General features: G+C 40.3%; 1 protein-coding gene across 2 annotated transcripts; it reads left to right on the top strand.

Annotated features, from left to right (window-relative positions):
* On the top strand, positions 1-22,828 carry LOC121517605. 2 transcript variants are annotated; one of them, XM_041799500.1, is made up of 7 exons: positions 1-96; positions 9,750-10,082; positions 10,310-10,468; positions 13,365-13,463; positions 14,138-14,175; positions 19,492-19,644; positions 20,803-22,828. In XM_041799500.1, the coding sequence occupies exons 2-7, from the start codon at positions 9,830-9,832 to the stop codon at positions 20,959-20,961; spliced, it is 861 nt and encodes a 286-aa protein (XP_041655434.1). In that variant the 5' UTR covers positions 1-96; positions 9,750-9,829; the 3' UTR covers positions 20,962-22,828. The 2 variants fall into 2 exon arrangements, with proteins under 2 accessions (XP_041655434.1, XP_041655433.1); XM_041799499.1 differs by lacking the exon at positions 1-96 and adding an exon at positions 6,344-7,130.
* Positions 22,829-22,960: the final 132 nt, after the last annotated feature.

Below are 22,960 nucleotides of genomic sequence, written 5' to 3' on the forward strand. Positions count from 1 at the left end.
GACCTGGTAATACATCCAGAGACCTCTGGTGGTTTTTGGACATCCACAGCACAACTGTGGGCTCTTAGCAACCCTACTACCTGCACAGACGCTCCGGTAGGCCACACTTACTCATCACATCCATGTCTTACTCCATCCTGAAGGTGTGGACTTCCTTATTTTTCAGCAGATTATTTTCTCATGCTCCTGGAAAATTGCAAGAAAAGCATGACCGGGGTCGTGCCAGTCCTCCTTCCTGCCCAATGGTGCCCTCTGGTGGCTTACTTGCCATATCTTTGCTTCAATTTTGGCTTAAATATGACTTAAAGTTCTGCACAGTTGCATGTTAAATATGACTTTTTTCATACACGTAATAATTTGCTCTGAATGCAGTAAAACCTACTTGAAACTCTAAATACATGATTTTTTGGTCCCTAGTTTTTTGTGACAAACATAAACTTGCATTATATAATAATAACAGGGCCGTGCAGAGACCTAGGGGCAGGTGCTCAAAGTTAAAAGGGGGCACATGGAGCATGAATTTAAAACACCGTACAGAAACATACCTTACAGTATAACTGGTTGAATTGTAGCAACCCATATTCATAAAGAAGGTAACATAAAATCACAACATACCATATTATTGTCCACACCTCATGTCTTTGTTAGGGGGCAGGCAGTGCAACGCAAAAGTAGTCTGTTTCACCTGATGGGGTATATTGAACAGCTTCTGTTGAAGAGGTTGGTGAGGAGGCTGCTGCTGATATCGCTGGAGGTGGGCTGTATTGATCTGAGAGTGTAGACACTAAAGAGAGCATGGGAGAGATAGTAGCTCATTAAACAAGTGTTATGTGATCATGACAAGATGCAAAGATAACTAACATTGAAAATGGCTCACTCTGACCTGCCATACTGCTTTGCTACTGATTGTTTGTATCTTGTTGAGAGAGGCTGCTCTCAAAGTTGCTCATTTGTAAACTGACAGGGGAACATTAATGGGGGATGAGAATAAAGGAGGGGTGGAGGTACAGCCTCAACCATCCACAAAGCCATAATTCAAGCTGTGCATTAATTTAGGACATAGGATGATAATGTATTAAGTTGAATTTTGTTTTTTAATTAATTTTACTCACTGATTTGTGTCTCTTAAAGTAGACGAATAATTCTAGGACACTAATCTTCTTAGTGGTTTCATTGGCAATAAACAACTTCTACCTCTGTTGAAAGTCATAAACACAATTAAAGGATGCACTTATTTGGCAAATCAAGGTAAAAAAATTGAATCATTCCTCAAACAAACTCACTCAGGCGCAGTGGCAGCATGGACAAAGCAGGCTCAAGGATAAAGAGAAGACAACAACCACACCCATCTCTTATATTACCTCCTGAGACGACTCCTCCCTGCTCTGCCATGATTTTCTCAGTTGTTACGAGATCCAGGATAAAATACTTAGTGAAAAGATACAAGGACTGTTTTAATCCTGTCTGACTTCAATCTGCAGCTCCTTACTCACTCGTTTATGCTGTAGCGTTACTCACAGGCTGCGAGAACTCAGAGCACAATAGCTCTCTACTGCTCTAACCAACCCCCCCTTAAACGTGTGTAAATGTGCCTGTTGTATTTTTAGAAAAGAACGAAGAGAAAAGCCATGTTGACTCATGAGACTCACCTGTGGGGGCCTTGTTGGTCCGAAGAAAAAACCCTCCTGATAATACGTCCTCAATAATCCCACAAGAAAAAGAAATAATTTAAAGCCTTGAGAGTGTGTAAGGTTGCTCCAGCAGTTTTAGTGACAAAGTCAGTCTAAGATTTGGTTTTAAAAAACCTTGTTAATGTATGTGCAGCTCAGTCAAAAATGTACCAAATCACTCAAAAAGCCAGAATGATAATCCCATTGTCAGATTTAACAGATTACATGTAAAAGTAAATTCATCACTGACAAAAATGGATTACATGAACATTTTTGAATGATTCCAGTGATGAAAAATGATGTAAAAATCAATTTAGAAGCAAAAACAAACATTTTGGTTCAACATGAGAATAAAGGTACCCAAAAATTCAAAATGGTCAAAAACCCTCATGAGTTGAAACCACAAAAGCTAGCTTCTGATTTCATTTAGTTCTCCATCTCGGACCATAGAAACTGTCTATTCTGATCAGCTGATGCTACCTTCAGTGAGTAAAATACCAGCATGGGTCTCTCTGACTTTTAATAGCCGTTGGGTAGTACTTGTTAGCTTCTATTGATACCCTCTTTTGTAGAGGAGTTTCCTTTCCACTTACAAGTAGTAACCACCCTTAACTGGTTTGTTCACCGATAGGCGTTATCACGGATCGCCCACAGAAGGTCTCAGGACCGAAGAACAGGAACACGCCAATGGAGCCAACAGGTTGGAGTCTACAAGAGACCTGATGAGCAAGTTGGGGCCCCTTTTTATACCTGGTTTCGCTGACGTATCACCATCGAAAGTCCCGCCTCTTTAAGTTGGACAAAGTTCTCAAGTTTGCAGAAACTGAGAGTTCACCAGTTCATGGAAGATGAGAGTTCAGTAGGTCAGCAGCAATGGAGGGTTCAAAAGTTCACCCAGAAGTCCCTTCAGTGGAGCAGATAAGTGAAATAATCGTTAAAATGGTGATATAAGCATGAAATTTGATACATGTACTCTTCAAAGCTTACTTAAATAAAAATAAAAGAAACGCTGGCCACGCAAAAATTCAAGATGGCGACCATTCTCCAAGATGGCCGACACATCACACTGAGCCCCATTGTAATGGGTTAAAAAAATGAAGGAAAAAAACAAAACAATTATTGTCCAATTCTAGATTTTTGTACACTAAAATGGCAGGTGAAGGCAATTTTGTCCATGGCAGTTACATTTTAGATTTTAACCAAGATGGCTGCCACAAAAGTCAAATTCCTCCATGTCCCAGCTACTGATAGACAAATGATTTTGTGTCTAATTCTACCTTTTTCGGTTCAGAGAATCTAACAGACTTGTTCCAATAACCATAAAGGCTACTTGAACTGCATCAAAAATGGCATTAAGGATGTCTGCCATGAAACATATATTTTCATTCAAAGACACTGCCGGGCGCGCCGGGGGTCGATAGCTAAGGCGCGAACATTTACGTGGTTCGAATCCGGCCTGAGGTCCTTTGCCCCATGTCTCTCCCCCACTCTCGCCCCTGTTTCTGAGTCTATCCACTGTCCTCCTCTGTCCAAATAAAGCCATGAAAAAGCCTAAAAACAAATCTAAAAAAAAAAAAAAAAAAAAAAAAAAAATTGCGTATTTTGTTTGATCCTGTCTTCCAAAGTTATTCATCCAACAAAGAAAAAATACACAGATCTATGCATATCCTGGCTTAAAACCCATATTTCAAGGTTAGGTGATTCAAAGGAAAACTTTATAAGGAACTTAAAGTTTTACATTTATTCAAAGATTTTGTCAGCTGCCAAGTTAATTCCTGAAGAAGGCCAAAGTTCAGCAATGGTACACTGTTCATTTCATCGTACGTCTAATGGATGTCAAAGTAATCAAGAACGTCTCAGTCAGACCCAGCAATGATCTTTGTAGTCAAGAATGTTGGATTGCATCGATTTATATTTTAATGTAACCCTGTAGGGTGATGAAATAATTTTCAAGTGAATCGTGCCAAGGAAAAATTATAACACAGCGATATAATAATGATTTTTACTTATGTTTTCACCATCATAAATAACCATCAGGGTCAAAACTCAAAGGTACTTTTTGGTACCCAATGTACGCTGACAATAGTGACTATTACACCATGGCATTTAAAAAAAAAGATAAATAAATAAACAAGTAATAAGAAGAGAATGAATTGAACTGACACATTTTTAGGAAACAACACACATGTATGTATGCAGTCATGTTAGTACAAATAAGCACCATGATTAGAGATAAAGATAAAGAAATTAAAAAAAAATGCTAGAGGAGTAAAAAGTCACACCTCACATTTGCAAGTGTACAAGCTGTGGGGGAGTTGGCTGTCCAGGAGACCTGCCATTCTTCACCAACCTTCTGCCATCCAGTCAGCAGGACTCTCAGCCTCTGGCTGACACTTGGTTGCCTGGGCCCAAACACGGCCAGCTTGGTGTGCTGGAGCAGAGCTACTCTGGTTGGTTGAATTGCCTCGTAAGGCCTCTGCTTTCTGGTGAACATGTCAAGCCTGGCCTCGTCCACAGTGGCAGCAGTGCTGCACCTGTCATACATCAGTATGACAAACTTCTCCAGTATCTCCAGGTTGCCATCTTCCACAGTGAGAGGGTACTGGCTCAGCTTGGAGAAGACAGGGGAGACAGACCCCTTACCCTTGGCTCGGCTCTCCCGCGCTGGCACGCCCTGTCAATTCAGATACGGCTATCTAACTATATCTAATAACTACCAACTACTGTTTACTAGCTAATGAATATGGGGCTGTTAGACAGCATTTGGGACACTAAACTAAACTATACAACAACGACTAGTCTAATACTACAGTATTAGAAAAGCTAGATCAGCTGACACTGAACCCCATGCTGAGTTACAGCAGCGATGTCACCAGTGTGCCCTGGTTGTGTGCTGACATTCATGCTATTACATTTGTAAGCTGTCATCATTGCTTCAGCTATGTACTTACAAATGTGAAAATGGCTGCATTGAATTCTACGACCCAAAAAAGTATGTACACACCAAAAAATCATGTGTATATGTTCAGTAGTTGCCTAGGTATGAATACTTTGAATTCATGGCGGCCATCTTGGATGCCATCTTTGTAATAAAATTCTATGTTATGACAATAATTAAAACAAAACTGACTAATCATTTGGCAACAATAATTTAAAAATGAAATAAAACCAAATGTGGTCAGGCAAGGAAGACTTCTTGAAAAATGACTGCGATCTTGGATTTTTATGTTGCCAGCGTTATTTTTAAAAAGAGTGGACCTTGAAGACTACATGTACCAAATTTCATGCTTGTGTCACTATTTGAACGATTCTTGTAAAATATGCGATTATCCACTGCACTACTTGTTGTTTTGTCCTTCTCTGTCTTTCTAAGATGTGCGATGCTGTTGTGTCTGTGACAACAATATTCAGGAATGAGGCAGACACGGAGCTCAGCTTTAGCGTGTCATTTTTACTGCAGGTCACAGACAGAGCAACACAGGTATCACTGCGCACACGTGACTCCTATTAGGTGCACTGTAAACAAGGGAGGCTACAACTCTGCAATGAAAAGTAGGTCCATACACTATGAATGAAACACCTGCAGAAGAAACCGCACTGTGCCTTTCACACTTCGTCTGTCGGCAAGGTTTCGGTTCTTCAGATGCAGCTGCAACCATGGACTATTTATAGACATGTGCACATACAAAACTAGTGAAGCTATCCACTGCATAAGAAATAAAGTAAAACTTTGGTTAAATGTTCCAGAGTTTAAGAATTACAACTGATAATTAAAAATGGGGTTGAGACTAATTGTTTTTTCAATAAAAATAATTCAATAACACCAGAAAGTCGGTTCTCTCAACACAGTGAATTTGAGGGTTTGAGATTTTTAACACTGTGTTTATGTAGTAAACTGCAGAAATCTAGGGTTCAAACACTAGTAAGCTTTCAGCTGACTGTATTAAACTGAAATATGAGACACGTAACACACCCAAGTTCTCTAGTTAAATAGAATTTATGAATATGTTTTACTAAAAAGGGTTGATGAAATTAACTTTGTTTTAAACACAGAACATCAGGTCTGACCAATCAGCATCACCTGAGGACAGTGAGCTAGCTACAGCCGGAGTTTAGCTGTACTGGAAGATAGCTACACTGTCTGCCGTGGTGTAGCATTTGGCACAGATGTAGCTGTAGCTAGCAGCTGTTTGATCAGAACTGGACAACATTTCTTTATTAAAATAAGAGCAGAGAGCAACACTGAAAGCTTGTCTTGCAGAGTAGATATTTTTGCACATCCTCCAAGCAGCCTCGGCATCAATTTCTGAAGAATCTCCACCATTAACAATCTAAGGCAGCGGCAGCCTGCACAAGAGTAGCGCATGCACACCACGTCATTCGTTGCTGCTTTTTGGCCATTTTTGTCATATTTTTACGTATTTAAGTCACTTTTACTGTCATTTTTGCCATGTTTTTGCTGTTTTTTGGCAATTTTTTGCCACTTGTAACACATTTTTTTGGTAACTTCTCTCCCAATTTTTCCCATTTCTGTCCTATTTTGCCTCTTTTTCTCCCTGTTTTCCCATTTTTCACCCACTTTTTGCCATTTTATGCCTACTTTGCCCCTTTTTTGCTGCTGCCACCTTTAACTTATTTTTGTTGCCACTTTAATCAGTTTTTGCCACTTTTCACCACTTACATTGTGGCTCTTTCAAAGGCATTTTTCAACAGTTTGGCTCTTCGGTTGAGCAGGGTTGGGTAACGCTGCCCCAGATAGTTGTGGTCAGCCATAGACTGGGTTTTAACCTAGTTTTGTTCCTTTCAGAATAAGATATTCCCCTCAGCATTCTTTTTGAAAATATCACACAGAGTGTGACTGATTTACTTTCTTTTTCCTCTAATATAATGTTGATAAAGATGACGAGGACTGGCGAGGAGGTTGGCGGGGAGAATCAGCATTTGCTCCCACACCTGACCTGAAGAACAGCACTGAAAGCTTTTCATGAAGAAGAAGATGTGTTGGCCCTTCTTATGACCGGCTTCAGCATTAGTTTGTAAAAGCTATAGGCAGGGTTTGACTGTAAAGGCGTTTGCACACTAAGCCTGTTTTTTTTTTTTTCAACTAAATTTTTGCACGTCAAAAAAGAACAATGATTTCATATTTTATTCTCTCTCTCTAACTCTAAGAATCAGTGATCCTTTAGGTGTTTTTTAGAGAAGTCGGAAGAAAAAAGTGAAAGAAAAACAACATTAATGCAGCTTAAATGACTATAAGGCAAAGTTTTACAGCATCATAGTTGCAGGTTTTTGTCTCTGCCTTTGGCTGATGCTGAGGGGAGGAGTGTGTTTACAGTTTAGTGAAGGAGTCCATCATTTAGAGTAGTGGCTTCTATTTCTAATACGGAAGAAGAACACCAGAAACCAAAAGACTGTCAACCATGAAAGTCCATCAATCTCTGATCTGCTTCTTCTTCCTCAGTGAGTACTCTGCTCCTGTCTTCTGCGACATTTTCTTTGTTATTTCTAGTTTATTTTTTCACAGTTGTTTTATCTGTTGCAGTGGGAGAATTTTGCAGCGACTAATAAAGCCTTTCTAATGGGCTTTATTCAAACATGTTGGTTTCTGTGGTTAAGAAGGACATCCTGTGTGTATGTAAAAAACAGCAGAAAAGGAAGGTTAAAACACCCAAGTGTTTTCAGGTTACTATATTAAACTGAAACATGACACAAGTAGCACACCCAATTTTCTAGTTTAATAGAATTTATTCATTTATTTTATTTACCAGGGTTGATGTGATTACCTTTTTTTCAAACACAGAACATGAAACTGATGCTGCACAGACAGTTTACAGCTGTGTTTAAACTAACTCTTCCCCCAAGGTGGACCTTTTAGTTAAAAGTGTATAAAATACTTTATAGGCAATAGAAATACACAATAATATTGGTATCAACAGATTATAGTTAAAAAGTTATTTATTGTTTACCTTGTTAAGCAGATAGATTGTCCAGACTCCATGTCTGTTGTCAGGCAGATCCATCTTCCAAAGCTCCAATCTGAAAGTGGATTACATGATTTTAAAGACCCTGTAAAGTGAAATCCAAAGTTTGTGTCTGAACACACTAGATATGTTGGATCATGGCGGCTGTAAACATGTGAAACCATTGAGATGTACATGTGACTGACTTCTGGATTCAGACTGTTAGAGAGTTTTTCACCTCTTTTCTGGCTGGGTTTCATGTGGGCGGGGCCAATATGTGGGCTCATGATGTCACTAGCCCACAGTGGGGAATGACCCCGCCCCTCTAACACTAGAATATAAAATCACAGAGCAGTTCATCTCAGTCCAGTCTGTTGTTAGCTGATGTCACTGCCTTTACTGAAATTTGTCAGTTAAATGTTTTGTTTTTTTTTATTCATTGTGAGGTAAATTTACCAAATCTATCAGCTACAGTGGTCTATGGATCATTTAAAGCATCAGAGCAGAGATTTGAGACAAAAAACAGACTTTGTCTCTTCTCTGGCTCAGAGCCAAACAGCTGCTCTCTGATCATAAGGTCAACATTCAGATTGTAACATTTTTAAATCTGAGAGGATTGTATTTCTCATGAGTGGGCGTGGCTTCAGCTCATTCAACAGACACGCCCACACCATCCTGGAGCAGGTTTCACTGCCTCATTTTTCATGATTTTGAAACTTAGTTTTATAATCCTAGAGATGTTTTATTAGACTGAAATGTGACCTGGGGCTCATAACACAGTGATCTTTCATACAACAAACCTAAAAAAAGATTTATTTTCACTTTACAGGGCCTCTAAATTTATATTCACATCATTCCACAATTTAACTCCAACACTTCTCCTTTTCTTAACTTTTTTTAGCTTTTTGTACAGTAAATTTACAAACACCTCTGAGATTATACGGACTCTCCTGAATTGAAAAGAACCTCTGTACTGAGTCAGGGAGCGTTTTGATTTTGCTTTGAATATTATTTGAATTATTTTGTAGTAAAACAAGACATAAAATTTCATAACATGAAAATTTAGAAAAAGTGGATCTGTGTGACATTGCAGAAGCTTATCGAAACAATGCCACAGCGAATGTGTGCTGTAATCAAAGCTAATGGCGGTCCAACGAAATATAAGAGTGTGTGACCTTTTTTTGGTGGTGACTTTTTTTTGGCCAGGCAGTGTATAAACATGTCTAAACTACCCTCAAAAACATGCGAAACTTAGTGCCCTCTTCAGTGGCGAGAACACGCTGTATATGCCCTTTTCTTTCTTTTTGCCCCTGCCCTTGAAAAAGTCTGTGCACGCCACTGCAGTTAGGACAGTGTTGGCTCCTCTATTAAGTTGTTCCACTGATGAGGAGAGTAGAAACATAAATCAGCCACCATAGAGGATCTGGCTGCAGACCTCTACAACGGGGCGACCTCGACCATGGGGTGGAATCTATGTATATTACCCAAGCTGGGACCTGAATGATGCATATTTTCTGCTTGCTGAGGTTACAGTAAGTGGCAATTTTTCACAACAGCAGAATTTTATTTATAAAAATAGAAAATTTACTGAGGGGGATACATTTAAATGTAAAACACCACAAACTAAAGAAAATCCAATGAGGTTTAGGGTTAAGCACCCAAACCAAAAGGTTAGGACAAGGAGGAGGGGGTAAAATAAAATATAAAACAAAACAAACTAGGTAAACCTCCAACAACAGTTAGAGTTCGGCACCAGAACCAGGTGAGGATTAGGTTCAGGGTTAGGGGGTAGGGGGTAAATTTAAATTTAACACACCACAAACTGAGGAAAATCTGAAGAGGGTTAGGTAACCAAAGCCTAAAGGTTAGGGTTAGGATTAGTGGGGGGGGGGGGGAATAAAATTAAAAATAAGACACACAAACTAAGGAAAACCCCAACAAGGCTTAGTGTGTCATTTCCTACCCCCCAGTCGAGGTCGCCCCATCATAGAGATTTTCAGTCAGATGTCTCTCAAATCAGCTGCTTTATTCTGATTTTAGGAACTGTGAGTAAACTTTAAATCTCATGTTAATCTTACAGAAGTTCAGGTAATAATTAATGTTTTTTTCTTTCCAACAGCTCTGAGGGATGGAGGGACTGCTTTATGGAATACAGATATCGGTGTCCGCACAGAAACTGAAGGGAAAAAAATCACAGTAATGTGCACCTTCAAATTACGTGGATGGAGGAGGATGTTTTGTAGGAATGACTGTGATGAAGAGATTCTTGTTCAAACAGATGGTGTCAGAGCTTCAAGTGGCAGATACAGCATTGGATATAAAGAATCTGTTACAACTATCTATGTGAGCATCACAAATCTGACAAAGTCTGACTCTGGAAAGTACAAATGTTATTTGGAGAGAGAGTTGTTTCCAGATTCTAGTGAGACGTTTGAGCTCAGAGTCAGTGACGGTGAGTTTTCATAAAACTTGCATCTTTAAATCAACCTATTAGCTTTAGTAACAATAATGCTTTCCCCAGTTTATTTCAGCCCAAGCTCACACTACAACTGGTTTTTAACTCTTGCACTAAACACACTGATCAACAGCAGCCTTTAGCTCCTGCTGGTCAAAGATGTTCACTGTTTTCAGTTTCATATTAGGACAGTTTGTCTATTACTATTCTGTCATGTCTTCCAGCAACAGCCACCTCAAAACCAACAGTGACTCTCCAACCTTCTTCAGCATCGACCACAACAACCTCCACACAGAGATCCAGCTCCACTTCAGGAAGTACCAAAACTCCATCACTCTCCTCTGAGACCACAAAGAAGTCTCTGCAGCAGACATCAGGTTCAGGTACATCCAGCAGATTTAAAAACTGTAATAGCTGGTTTTAATTTTACAAACATGCACATGAATGCATGACCTTGTATTTATGGTAGGTTCATTCATTTTGGCGTTAGCTTTTGATGATCAGGTCTTTATTTAATATTGTTAAAATGTTAATGTTGGGTCAGTGCAATGCATGATATGGCTCAAAAATACACTCACTGGCCACTTTATTAGGTACACCTTGCTAGTACCAGACTGGACCCCATTGTACTTCATCATGCTTTCAGAATTTCCTTGATTCTTCATGGCATAGTTTCAGCAAGGTGTTGGAAACATTCCTTGGAGAATTCAAGCTTCGATACAAACTTTTCCTTAATTAAAGAGAAACTGAAATCAAGACTCATGAGACCAGGCAACGGTTCTCCATTCTTTTATTGCCCAATTTTGGTGAGCCTGTGTGAAGTTTAGCCACAGTTTCCTGTTCTTAGCTGACAGGTGTGACACCCATTGTGTTTTCTGTTGCTGCTGTTATAACAAGTGGTTATTTGGTTCCTGTTGCCTTTCTCTCATCTGGAAGCAGTCTGACCAATCTCCTCTGATCTCTGACATCAATGAGGCGTTGTCATCCACACACATGCCACTCACTGGATATTTTCTCTTTTTCAGTAACCTGTCAGGCCAGATGGATTTGTTTCACTCATCCATCTGGGAAAGCTTCAGTAGGAAACATTTGAGAAAAGGCAGAGGATTTGAAAACAACTCGGAGTGTGATTGGATGAACGTTCTGTCACATCTCTTCGGGCAATAAGAGCAACAAAACACGTGACATAGCCGCTATCAAGCTGCACGTGTGCAGCTACCGAGGAATAACGCGAAACATGGCGACTATAGAAGTGTAAGTACTCGACTTTTGTTGTTTTTGAAACGAAAACAACTCACTGCTGTTCTTTGTTCTTCTTTTAATGAAGAATTGTTATCAAGTTCTGATAGAACTTACGCTTTAGCAGCATCAACGCTAATCTCTGCCACCATAATTGCACTGGCCTCTTGCCGCTCCTTGTTTACATCACGACTCTGCCGTGCCTGAAAGTACTGCACCTCGTTGCTGATTGGTCCTGTCACTTTCTAACCGGGCCTAAACGGTTCAGATGGGAGCTTAACAAGATGGATTCACCAGTGAAAAAAGAGGAAATGGGCGTATCCATCTGCTTTGCAAGGTTACTTTTTCAGACAATTCTCTGTAAACCCTAGAGATGGCTGTGTGTGAAAATCCCAGTAGATCATCAGTTTCTGAAATACTCAGACCAGTCTGGAAACAACAGCCATGCCACGTTTAAAGTCACTTAACCCTTAGAGCTCACACGGGTCCGTGCAGCAGGCACACCCTTCTATAAATCACTCAGTAATGTTTGAACCATAAGCTGTAGGTACTTAATTGTCTTTTTTTATCTGAAAGCTCTCAGAAAGTGCCTTTCTGATGATTTCCTCCATATATTCGTAGCTCTTACAGAACATTTTCTAGTGAGACAAGAACTTGGCTGACTTTCTGGGGTCTCTGGGATGGTGTTGTTGTAAATAACAAGAAGTGACAAGTTTATAAAAACGTTGATAACTTTTGAACCATAAGTTATAGACCCTTACTCTTTTTTTCTCTGAAAGTTGACCCTCTTGTTGTTCGTTTGCTTCTCTCAATGTCTCCGTAGCTCTAAAGGGCGCCGTTCTAGCCAACCCGGAACTTTGGTGACTTTTTGGAGTCTTTAAAGAATGAATCGACATTGGTGAATCCAATAATAAGTGTCTTTTAATCCATTTTTAATCCATTTTCGATCATTTACTTCAGCTTTCTGACCAGGGCATCACCATATTGTTTAGTGCAATGTATTGTGGGAGGGGCAGTAGACCAGTCACATCTCTACTGCTTTGAGGAAGGAACAAATGAATCTAAGTGAAAGACATCAGATGGACTTTTCTTTGTATATTTGTAGATATTTTGAAAACTGTTAGTCACAGGATTTTTTCACAGTTGGGTCCCCAAGAGATGGGAGAACAAGTCTGTGCAAAGAAAAGGTTTAGTCACTAATGTTTTCTGTTTGTTATACATAAAAATCTAAGTTTCAAATTCCGATTTGTTTTTTTTTTCTATCTTTAGAATCCTATAACTTTTTTTTTTTTTATTTAAGTGACATAACTGTAGTAGATATATTCTTCAAGACCCTGTAAAGTGAAATCCAAAGTTTGTGTCTGAACACACTAGAAATGTTGGAATATGGTTGCTGTAACCATGTGAAAACACTGGGATCTAAATGTGACTGAATTCTGGATTGAGACTGTTAGAAAGTTTTTCACCTCTTTCCTGACTTGGTTTCATGTTGGTGGGGCCAATATGTGGGCTCATGATGTCATGAGCTCTATCCTGGAGCAGATTTTACTGCCTCATTTTTCATGATTTTGAAGTTTAATTTTATAAACTTGGAGATGTTTAATTTAACTGAAATTTGACCTGGAGGTTCATAACACAGTGGACTGTCATACAGCAAACCTAAACACAGGTTTATTTTCCCTTTACAGGGTCTTTGAAGTCCAGGTTGTCCTAAATAAAAAGATGTATAGAGCTTGACTGTGCACCACAGGGTTGATGATTTATAAGCTTTTTAAGACAAAAGTCCAGAAGAGACATGATGGTGAAAAAATAGCAGTGAGCTCTGAGGGTTAGATCCCCTTTCTTTCCTATTCTGATGCTCGATACAGCAAGTCTTCTTAACCACAGCTACACGCCTAAATGCATTGAGTAGGTACCATGTGATTGGCTGATAAGCTGTTTGTGCTAACAAGCAGTTTAACATGTGTACCTAATAAAGTGGCCGAGGAGTTTATATCTTCCAGCAAACCAAGAAGTGTGATATTATACATTTGTTTTTAGGTCATCTGCTGTATTTGGGTCTAGTTCTTCTCATCCTGGTCATCATATTATCAGTGGTTCTACTGATACTCTACAGGAAAAGGACCAGAAAACCCAAAGGTAAGACTACAGGAAAAACTAAAAGTGGATCCCTCCTTCTATACTATCTCCTACTGCCCCCCATACTTACACAAAAACCTCCTTATCTTAACAATTTACCACAATTTCAGCCCAAAAACACAACCAGGTTTGGTTCATGCAAACTCCGGGAAGTGTTCTCTACTCTCCGTGGCCATAAATTGCCAGAATACTACTGATCCTGGTACCAGCATTTCACATGAAAAGAAAACTTAAGAGAGAGGTCTAAAGAGAGAGCGTAGAAGGACTGAGGAAGCGGAGCCAGGGTGAGGTGCCCTGGTCTGTGCTTCCACTCACCCCTGCTAAATTGGGCTGCTGCTCTACTTCCCCTAACTCCCTTATCTACTAAATTAGCAGCGTGTCTGTGGGTCTGTCTTGATTTGCATGCCACACCGTTGCTCCAATTGCCCTCGATTCTTCTCAGAAAACTTCTTGGGTGTGCTGGTTCAAAATTGGTGCCATAACAAAATCATGAATATTTTCAGATTTTCTATAGAATCCAAAAATGTTGCACCTTTTGCTTCAGTCTAAATAGCAGAAACTACACTGGGCTCATGAGATTTACCTTTATAAATATATATTTATAATATGTATATATATCAACTGTTTTTATCTGTCTTTCGATTAAACTTATCTTTCTTAATAAAATTTCTCAGGACCACCTGTTCACACTGAGTGTGCCGAGATCCAGGAGGTGAGTACTTCATGGACTAAAGTCCTTTTAAGTGTTGGGAAAATATCTGAAGTCTTTATTGTTGCAAAACCAAGAGCCCATCCTAATGTTATGAGAGCATGACTTACTGATTTTGGGCTTAGATTTTTCCTCAGGCTTTCTTTTAAAACCATCCTTTGTGCTCTAAACTGCCTCCTTGTTTCTACATTTTCTCTGTGTGTGCTCTAAATGTCTGCTCACTCTCAGATCTTTGGTTGCTTGCTCAAATTTCCTGCACTTGTGCTCAAACCATTCTGCTTTCATTTCAGTTACAAAACTTTCTCTGCACACTCAAAATGTATTTCTAATCTTGAACCCCAATGGTTTAGATCAGTGTTTCCCAACCATTTTTCCTTGAGGCCCCCCTACATGCACTGAAGAAAAGCAGAGCCCCCCCAGGACCCAAGAGTGAAGAAAAAGTGGCACACTGACACCAAAAATCAACAGAGACTTGAATTGTTTCACTGATAAAACCCTTAAAAGAGGCCTATGAATGCTTTTATTATCTAAAGACCTTTGCATAAACTACTTATTAACTGTTTTATCATGGTTTTAGTCAATATTTGCACATCTATTTTTGGCAGCCTCAAAGCAGACAAAGCCTCACGCCCCCCCTTGAGATCTTTGGTGCCCCCCCTGGGGGGTCCCAGACCCCAGGTTGGGAACCAAGGGTTTAGATCATATTTAGGAAAAACTTCACTGTGGACTGATTGGCACGTCTCATTTGATTGGCAGATAGCTCGACAGGTAGAAGCTACGTTTCTGTCAACCATAATGCTAACTAGCTAGCTGACAGAATCAGGCTTAGTGGGCGGTGTAGCATTAAAAGTTGATAATAAGTGAATATTATCAATAAACCTCGTAAAAGAATAGGGCACCACCGCTTATGCTGATTTGTTATTTAATAACCAATAAAATATCGTAATTATTAATTAATCAAGACTTGAAATTATCAACAACATTAACTGTAAATCAACCTCATTTCTAAAGGGGATGAGTCTTCATAACAGTGACTCTGTTTCTCTCAGCTTCATATTGATGATTCAAACAACGGCTGAATTTTGAAGATTTATTATCAAATCACAAAAGACAGGCATAAATCACAGGTTATATGAATATAATGTGAATGAATAAACAGAACATGACTAAATATGATAAGAACGGAAGGATGCTGACTAGTTTTGGTGAAGAGTGGAATATTTGATAATGGCAGAAAAGATCATTATTAACGGCGTAAAATTTGGAGTGTGAATTTAGAAGAAAATAGATTTGGACTGAACTAGAACTAGTTTTGGATTTGGAGACACCTTCACCAGGAAAGATGGAATAGACCCACGTTATTTCTGTTGCAGCAGGAGGCCGTGGAGGAGGAACGGCAGGAGATGGGCCGTCTGAGCAGATCTGGAGCGCCCGAAGCTACCGTGTGTCAGCTTGGTCGAGGTTCTGAACCGGGTTGGGCTCAGATAAATGTCTGCAGATGTTCGATATCACGTTGACTGTACGATCACAGTGATGGAGTGATGGACGCGTGAAGAAAACAAAAACAAAACTCTGCTTTACAGAAAAAGTTAGCGCAAAGGCTATAGAAAGGTTAGGAAAAATTGGTGCCCGATAGAAATGGTTTCAAGATCCCATTCGGCTGATTGGATCTGGCACAGCTTGAAGAAGGAAACGTGTTTCATGGAGAGAAAGTCTTTTTCTAAGTCTCGAGATGACTCGGCTCAAACTTGACGAAAACACAAAAGATTAGGAAGACTCCGGAAACAACAGATTCTAAGACAAAGGAGAGGGAAAAGAGGCGTAAGAACAGAAATCCCCTCCTTCCTGCACTGGACTGCTCTCTGCAGCTCAACTGTACTGAGCTGAACGCTCGGTTCCTTTTTTTTTTTTTTTTTTTTTTTTTTTTTTTAAGGTTTATTTTGGGCATTTTTGTGCCTTTATTTGACAGAGCAGGACAGTGGATAGAGTTGGAAACAGGGATGAGAGCGAGGGAGAGACATGCGGTAAAGGCCTCGGGCTGGATTCGAACCCGGGCTGTCCACGTACATGGGGCGCGCCTTAACCACTTGGCCACCTTGGTCCAAACTCTTGGTTCTGATATTAGTTTAACAAAGGGGGAGGAGTTGCCGTGTGAGCTCTGCCTCCTCCAGGGGGATCAGATATCCCTACAGCCACTTGTCATTAAATTAGTAACTTAATGAGATAATGTAGAGATAACGTAACATGGTTATAAAATTCTAGAATAATATCAATAAACTGCCACAAAGTAAACATGACACAACATGGTGAAATGATCATACACAAGATTAAAACCGAACATTTCATCTTTAATTACAGACTCTCATGAAGAGCTGTAATAACCGAAACAACCAGGAGAGGTCGCTGTGGTTCCACAGAAGATTTTCAGTCTCTGGATATCAGTGAAATCAACACATCTAGATTAAATTCTAAACTTAATTAATCCCAGACTGAAAGGCTTAGAGACATAAGAAAAACATTGTTGTGTTACTTATGAACAGACTCAGAACAATATTAACATTTCCTGTTGAGGTTTAAGACAGTTATGATACTTTCAGCTCACACAGTTAGAAGTTCTGTAAAAGTATTTATGGCAGGATGTGTCCTCTCGTTGTTGTCAGCCACAGGCTTTTAAGGGGAGAATTCTCTTGATTTATGAGACATGGTGCAGAGCTTTTACAGCTTTTAGGAAGGCAGGATTTAGTCTGAGAGGGTTCACCATTTGGGTGGACCAATCGAAAGATTCTGATTTTAGGGTGTTTATCTCCCTTGGAAGCTGTCTTTCATCAAAGTGTCAGGTTCAGAGTCTTAGGGCTCTATTTTTGTAGACTAGGCGCAGGCACGGCGCACCTGCCCTGCGCCATGCCTGCGCCGCGCCAACGGGGTGTGTCCAGGGCATTTTGCAATTTTCGTGCACGGCGCAGTCCGGCGCAGCGCGGCGCACCCACGCCTCCGTCCCTCCCACCAGCGCAAGTGGCAAAGAGGGAGGAGAGAAGGCATGAGTGGGTTTAACACAGCCGAGTGTAATCTTCACCAATCAAATGAACGCCTCTCCTTGCCTTTAAATGTGCTGCAGGCAAGGCGCAGTGCCAATTTCACCTTGCCACCCCCATGGACGAAGACAGCAGCAGCAGCTCCAGGCGGCCAAACTTCTCCCAGGAGGAAAATGATGTGCTGATCTGGGAGGTCCAAGCTCGCAGTACCAGAATATATGGTACTGCTAACAGACCTCCACGGGCTGATGATGCAAAAACTGCCTTGGAGGAAGTTACTAATATTGTCAATCAAGTTTGCCCAGATATTCTGAGATCCGCTGCCCAATGTAAAAAAACGGTTCAATGATGTAAGGAGAAGGGCCAAAAAAAAGCTGTCAGAGCAAAGAAGGCACACAGTGGCCACTGGGCTGTGCATCAGAGGCCACGATGCGCGTCACCGTGTGGACCACCTCGCGGGACAGATGTAATCTGTTCCTGTGTCATGAATAGGAGTACAAAATAAAGTGACAATTACATTAAACACAGCAGCAGGCTAATCCAGGCATCATGCTTGTGATCCACCTGCAGTCCTGCTCTGTCATCGCCAAATAGGAGAACCTTTGGTGATATATTCTCTATATTCTCCAGTATCTCCTCCTCATCCTCCTTGCAATAATGTACTCCATCTTTTTCGATCACGTTAAGAATAAAGATTAAAACAGAGAAATATGGGCAATCACAGGTAAATCCTTAAGACACCGACTGACTTACATTTATTCAGCGAGCGTCTCTCTCTCTTTTTTCTTTTCTTTTGAATTTCATGAGATGAGAGAAGCTGAATATATACTCCGTATCGGATGCCGTGGCTGTTTGTGGTTGGCTGAGATGTGAACTCGCTAGTTTTTATCACTCCCAGCTGCCATCAGGTTGAGTTTCAATTACGCGTGACAAACATCTTTCATCTGACATCAGATGTGATGGAACAGTTTATATAGATACAAATGTATATGCTGGTTCAGACGGTTACATTAAATAGTGGTTGCTGTGATTTTTTATTGCATTGAAATGTGCCTGACACTCTGGAAACCTGCCTGTGAGGTATTGGTGACGTGTGCGCACTGCGCGCCTGTCAGCCAAATTACGACTACACCAGGCGCGCTTCGCCTGCGCCGAGAATAGACCAGGTTGGAGCTGGCAGGCTTTCAGCGCACCCTCCGTGCAGTGTCTTGGCACGAAATTGACACTGCGCCAAGCTGAATCTGTCGACATCTCCCCCTGGTGCGCCGCCACACCCATCTCGGCGCAGCCCGGTCTACCAAATTGCCAAATTGGCTGCGCAAGTTTTGCTTGCAAGCAGAGAGAGTTTTGATCATGTACATATGCAGATAAAGTCTTGAGTGCAAGCAGAGAAAATGTCATTCCCATGACAGTTTCAAACACAGGCAGAGAAAGTTTTAAGCACAAGAAGAGCAAGTGTATCATGTGCGAAGAAGAATTTTTTTACACATGCAAAGAAAGTTTTGTTTCCATACACAGAAATTTCCATACGCACACAGAGAAAAATTTGAGTGCAAGCAGCCCGTGCAGATAAAATTTTGTACACATGTGAAGAAAGTTGTGAGCTTAAGCAGAGAAAGTTTCACATGCATGCAGACACGGTTTTGAGTGCAAGCAGAGAAAGTTTACTACATGTTCAGAATCCTTTTTTTGCATGCAAAGAAAGTTTCAAACGCAAATAGAAAATCTTGTATGCGTGCAAAGAAAGTTGTAAGCACAAGCAGAGAAAATTCCTTCTTTTGCAAAGAAATTTGGTATTCATGCAGAGAAAATCCTAAGCACCAGTAGAGAAAGATTATGATGTATGCAGTGAAAGTTTAGTAAACATCCAAAGAAAGTTTTTACCACAAGTAGAGAAAGTTTAATACACATGCAGAGAATTTTGTGAGTGCAAGCTGAAAAAGTTTTTCAGGTGGGAAGAGAAAGTGTCGAACACAAGCACAGAGATAATATGAGTGTCAGTTTTACTAGCAAGCAAAATTAATCTAAAGTGTTTGAACAAAAACTTGAGCAAGCAACTAAAGAATTGAGAGCAAGCAGACATTTTTAGCACAGAGACAATCTAAGTCCATGGAGGCAGTTTTGAGCACAAGGGCAAGCTTGAATGGAATGTTTGAAGAAATATCTGAACCTAAAATCATTAAGTTATCTTCTCAAAACACTGAAATATGCTCTTGAGTTCTGCAACTATAATGACTCCATAGAGATAACACTTCATGAATCAGAGCATCTTTATAACCTTCTGCAGGTGAACCAGGTGTATGAGGAGATCAGAGAGGACAGACAGAACAGATCTCCTGTGGGCGTTTCTACAGTTTACACGAGTGCCACGTTTGCAAAACCAAACAATGGACCCACAGACGACTACAGCCTCATCGACCTACCAAGTTCCCATGACAAAGTAAGAAAACCTGCCACAGGATTTAAACTTTGTGTTTAGAAAACAGACTTTTTGTGATCATTTTCCTTCACAAATGAACCTTGACTGGAAATCAATGCATTGGCCCAGGGACCCTTGCAGAAATCAATGTCTGTCACCACAGTTGGACATGCCATCCACAAATGGCACTTAAAGCTGGATCATGCAGTGAAGAAGCCATATGTGAACATAATCCATAAATCCATGCGCCATCTTCTCTGGACCAAAGCTCATTTAAAATAGACAGAGGCAAAATGGATAACTGTTCTGTGGTCAGATGAATCAGATCTTGAAATACTTTTTTGAAACCACACATGCAGTGTCCTGTGAATTAAAGATGAGAGGGAGCATCCAGCTTGTTTCCTGGCTCAGTTCTGAAGCCTGCATCTCTGATGATATGGGGTTGCATTAGTGTCTATGGCGTGGGCAGCTCTAACATCTGGAGAGGAACTATCAATGCTGGAAAGTATGGAGAGGCTTTAGAGCAACATGTGCTCCCATCCAGACAACGTCTCTGTCAGGGAAGGCCTTGACTATTTCAGCAAGATGATGCCAAACCACATACCACATCCATCACAACAGCATGGCTTCACAGCAGAAGAGTCTGGGTCCTGAACTGGTCTACCTGGACTTAGAAAACAATGTAGCGACAAGAATGGGACAACATGCCTCTCCCAAATCTCCAGCGACTGGTTTCCTCCTTTCCCAGATGTTTACAGACTGTTTAAAGAAGAAGGGATGCTACATAAGCATGACCCTGTCCCTACTTTTTTGAGATGTGTTGCTGCCATCAAGTTTAAAATGAGTTAATATTTCCATGAAATGGCAAAATGTCTGTTTCAACAACTAAAATGTTGTTTATGTTTTTTTGTGCATAAAATATATGTTTATGAGATTTGGCAACCATTGCATTCTGTTTTGATTTAGCCACAGCGCCCCAACTTTTTTGGTAAATGGGGTAGGAAATGATTTACAACATTTTGGTGACAAACACTGGATGCAGGCCCCCAGCAGACACTAGAATCACCTTTATTAACATGATATTTCCCAATTAAAATAATTTAGATCTTTGCAAACATCTAAGTCTGAGTTTGACCAGGAGACGGACTGATGAACTTTCACCTCTCTGTTTTCTTCCAGACTGAAGATGACTCGAGGAACCTCACCTACTCTGAAGTCAATTTCTCCCACAATCAAGCCGCCTCACTCAACAGCGCCCCCTCTGGTGGAGTAAATAATGTCATTTACTCTGAGCCTCGGGTCGAAGCTCCTCTGTACTCTACTGTCACTTCACATTAGCTTTAGCTTTAATGCTATTCAGCAGGTTTACTCTGTGACTGACAGGTGAACACACAGGTTTGAAAGGTTACAGTTCAATATACAGCATAAACATTTGTAGCCTCATGAGACTTTTTTCTACTCTGTTAAGTTAAGCTTCTAAGTATTTTTAAAGTATTTTTGTTAAAGTTTTATAGGACCCTGGCAAAAGATCAGACAGATCTGTGTATTTCTTGTAAATAAAGGTTACATTTCCTATTTAAAGACTGTTTGAAACAGGGATATTCCCGTAGTTTTGAAGTTGGCTATTAAAAGGTACTTTGAAATAATGATGGCATTAGTCCCCCTAAGACACCGATCATCAACTGGAGGCCCGGGGGCCACAACAGGCCCCCCACAGCTTCCCATCCAGCCCCCAGTAGCTTGATTAAATCCAGAAGAAATATTGCTGTATTTAGAGTATCTTTTTTTTCTTTACTTCTATGATACCTACAGATATTTAGGAAACTCCAAAAATAAGACTGAAACTTTTTTAAAGATTGGCTTAATGTTTGATCCAATTACAAAAATCCAACTATTATTAACCATTTTTAGCAAATAAGATTCATGACAAACTGGTCATAAGTCCATTCTTGATTAAAGCAGCAGATTTTTGCGTAAATCTTAAAAATCAGGGGTGTTGAAAGTTTTTTTCACTGCCTGAGAATTAAAACAAAATGTCATTTTCCTTCATGTGTTTTTCACCAATGAGGAAGCAGCAAATTCACATCAAACTAGATGGCAGCCCCAGAAAAGTGTGGCTTAAATATCTCAAACGCCCCCTTGTGGCTTGCTGCAGTATAAGGATTGAACTGTGTGAATAGGGACTGAGTTCACTGCTAAAGGCTAAAAATAAGCTACATTTCAAAGAAAAAAACAATTATTTAGACCGAAATGTTTCTTTTATTTAGTTTATTTGGCACACAGGCCCTCAGTGTCTGCATAAACATAAGCTGGCCCTTGTAGAAATGCAGTTGATGACCCCTGCCCTAAGATTTCAGTGTGCTCTGTCTCTTTAAGGAGAAAGCACTGAAGGCACTAGCAAGGATGCTAGGTTATACAACACCGAACACACTCACTGACAGGACCGGCCCAAGCTTACTTGGGGCCCTAAGTAACAGAACTTGAGATTTTGTTCATTTTATTTCAAACCACATCATAGATATTGAGAGAAATTCAACATATAACGTCACGTACATTACTTTAGTTAAAGCTGAAGTGATTTGTTTCAGTTGATTCTTTAAATGAGTTAAACTAGACTCATGTATTTGACCAGTGTGTATGAACTGTCTATCTAGTCCACTGATGATCATCCCTGTACATAATGGTAGTGACTATTAGATCCAGACTCTGGGCCCACTGGCATGCAGTAAACTGAGCTGTGAGCGGGACTGTTGTGGATCTGGAGAGGACTGTGACTGTCTCTGGAAGTTCAGGAAGTCCTCCACTCCTCTGACTCTGCTGGGATGTCATGGGTTTTACCGTTCTGCACACAGATGAAGAAGATGTTATATTATCTCGTGTTATTAGCGATTTCACCACTCGATGTCAGTGTTGATATTTTATGCTGCCTCTAGGTTTAGGCTGTAGGCTTCACAGTACTCACATAGGCAAAATGCCTTGTCATATTTTTCATCCACGCTGGATGATGTTTGATGATTAACGGCAGTTAGCAAACGTTATTTTTAGCCGTTAGCACCTGTAGCAAACATGGGGTCAAAAAATGCTTTTCAGTGATTGGTTAAAGTAAAAGAATACGTCATACACTATGTTGCCAAAAGTATTCACTCACCCATCAAATAATTGAAACCAGGTGTTCCAGTCACTTCCATGGCCACAGGTGTATAAAATCAAGCCCCTAGGCATGCAGACTGTTTCTACAAACATTTGTGAAAGAATGGGTCGCTCTCAGGAGCTCAGTGAATTCCAGCGTGGTACTGTGATAGGATGCCACCTGTGCAACAAGTCCAGTGGGGAAATT

This window comes from Cheilinus undulatus, linkage group 11 (genome assembly GCF_018320785.1).
Source record: "Cheilinus undulatus linkage group 11, ASM1832078v1, whole genome shotgun sequence".
Taxonomy (NCBI): domain Eukaryota; kingdom Metazoa; phylum Chordata; class Actinopteri; order Labriformes; family Labridae; genus Cheilinus; species Cheilinus undulatus.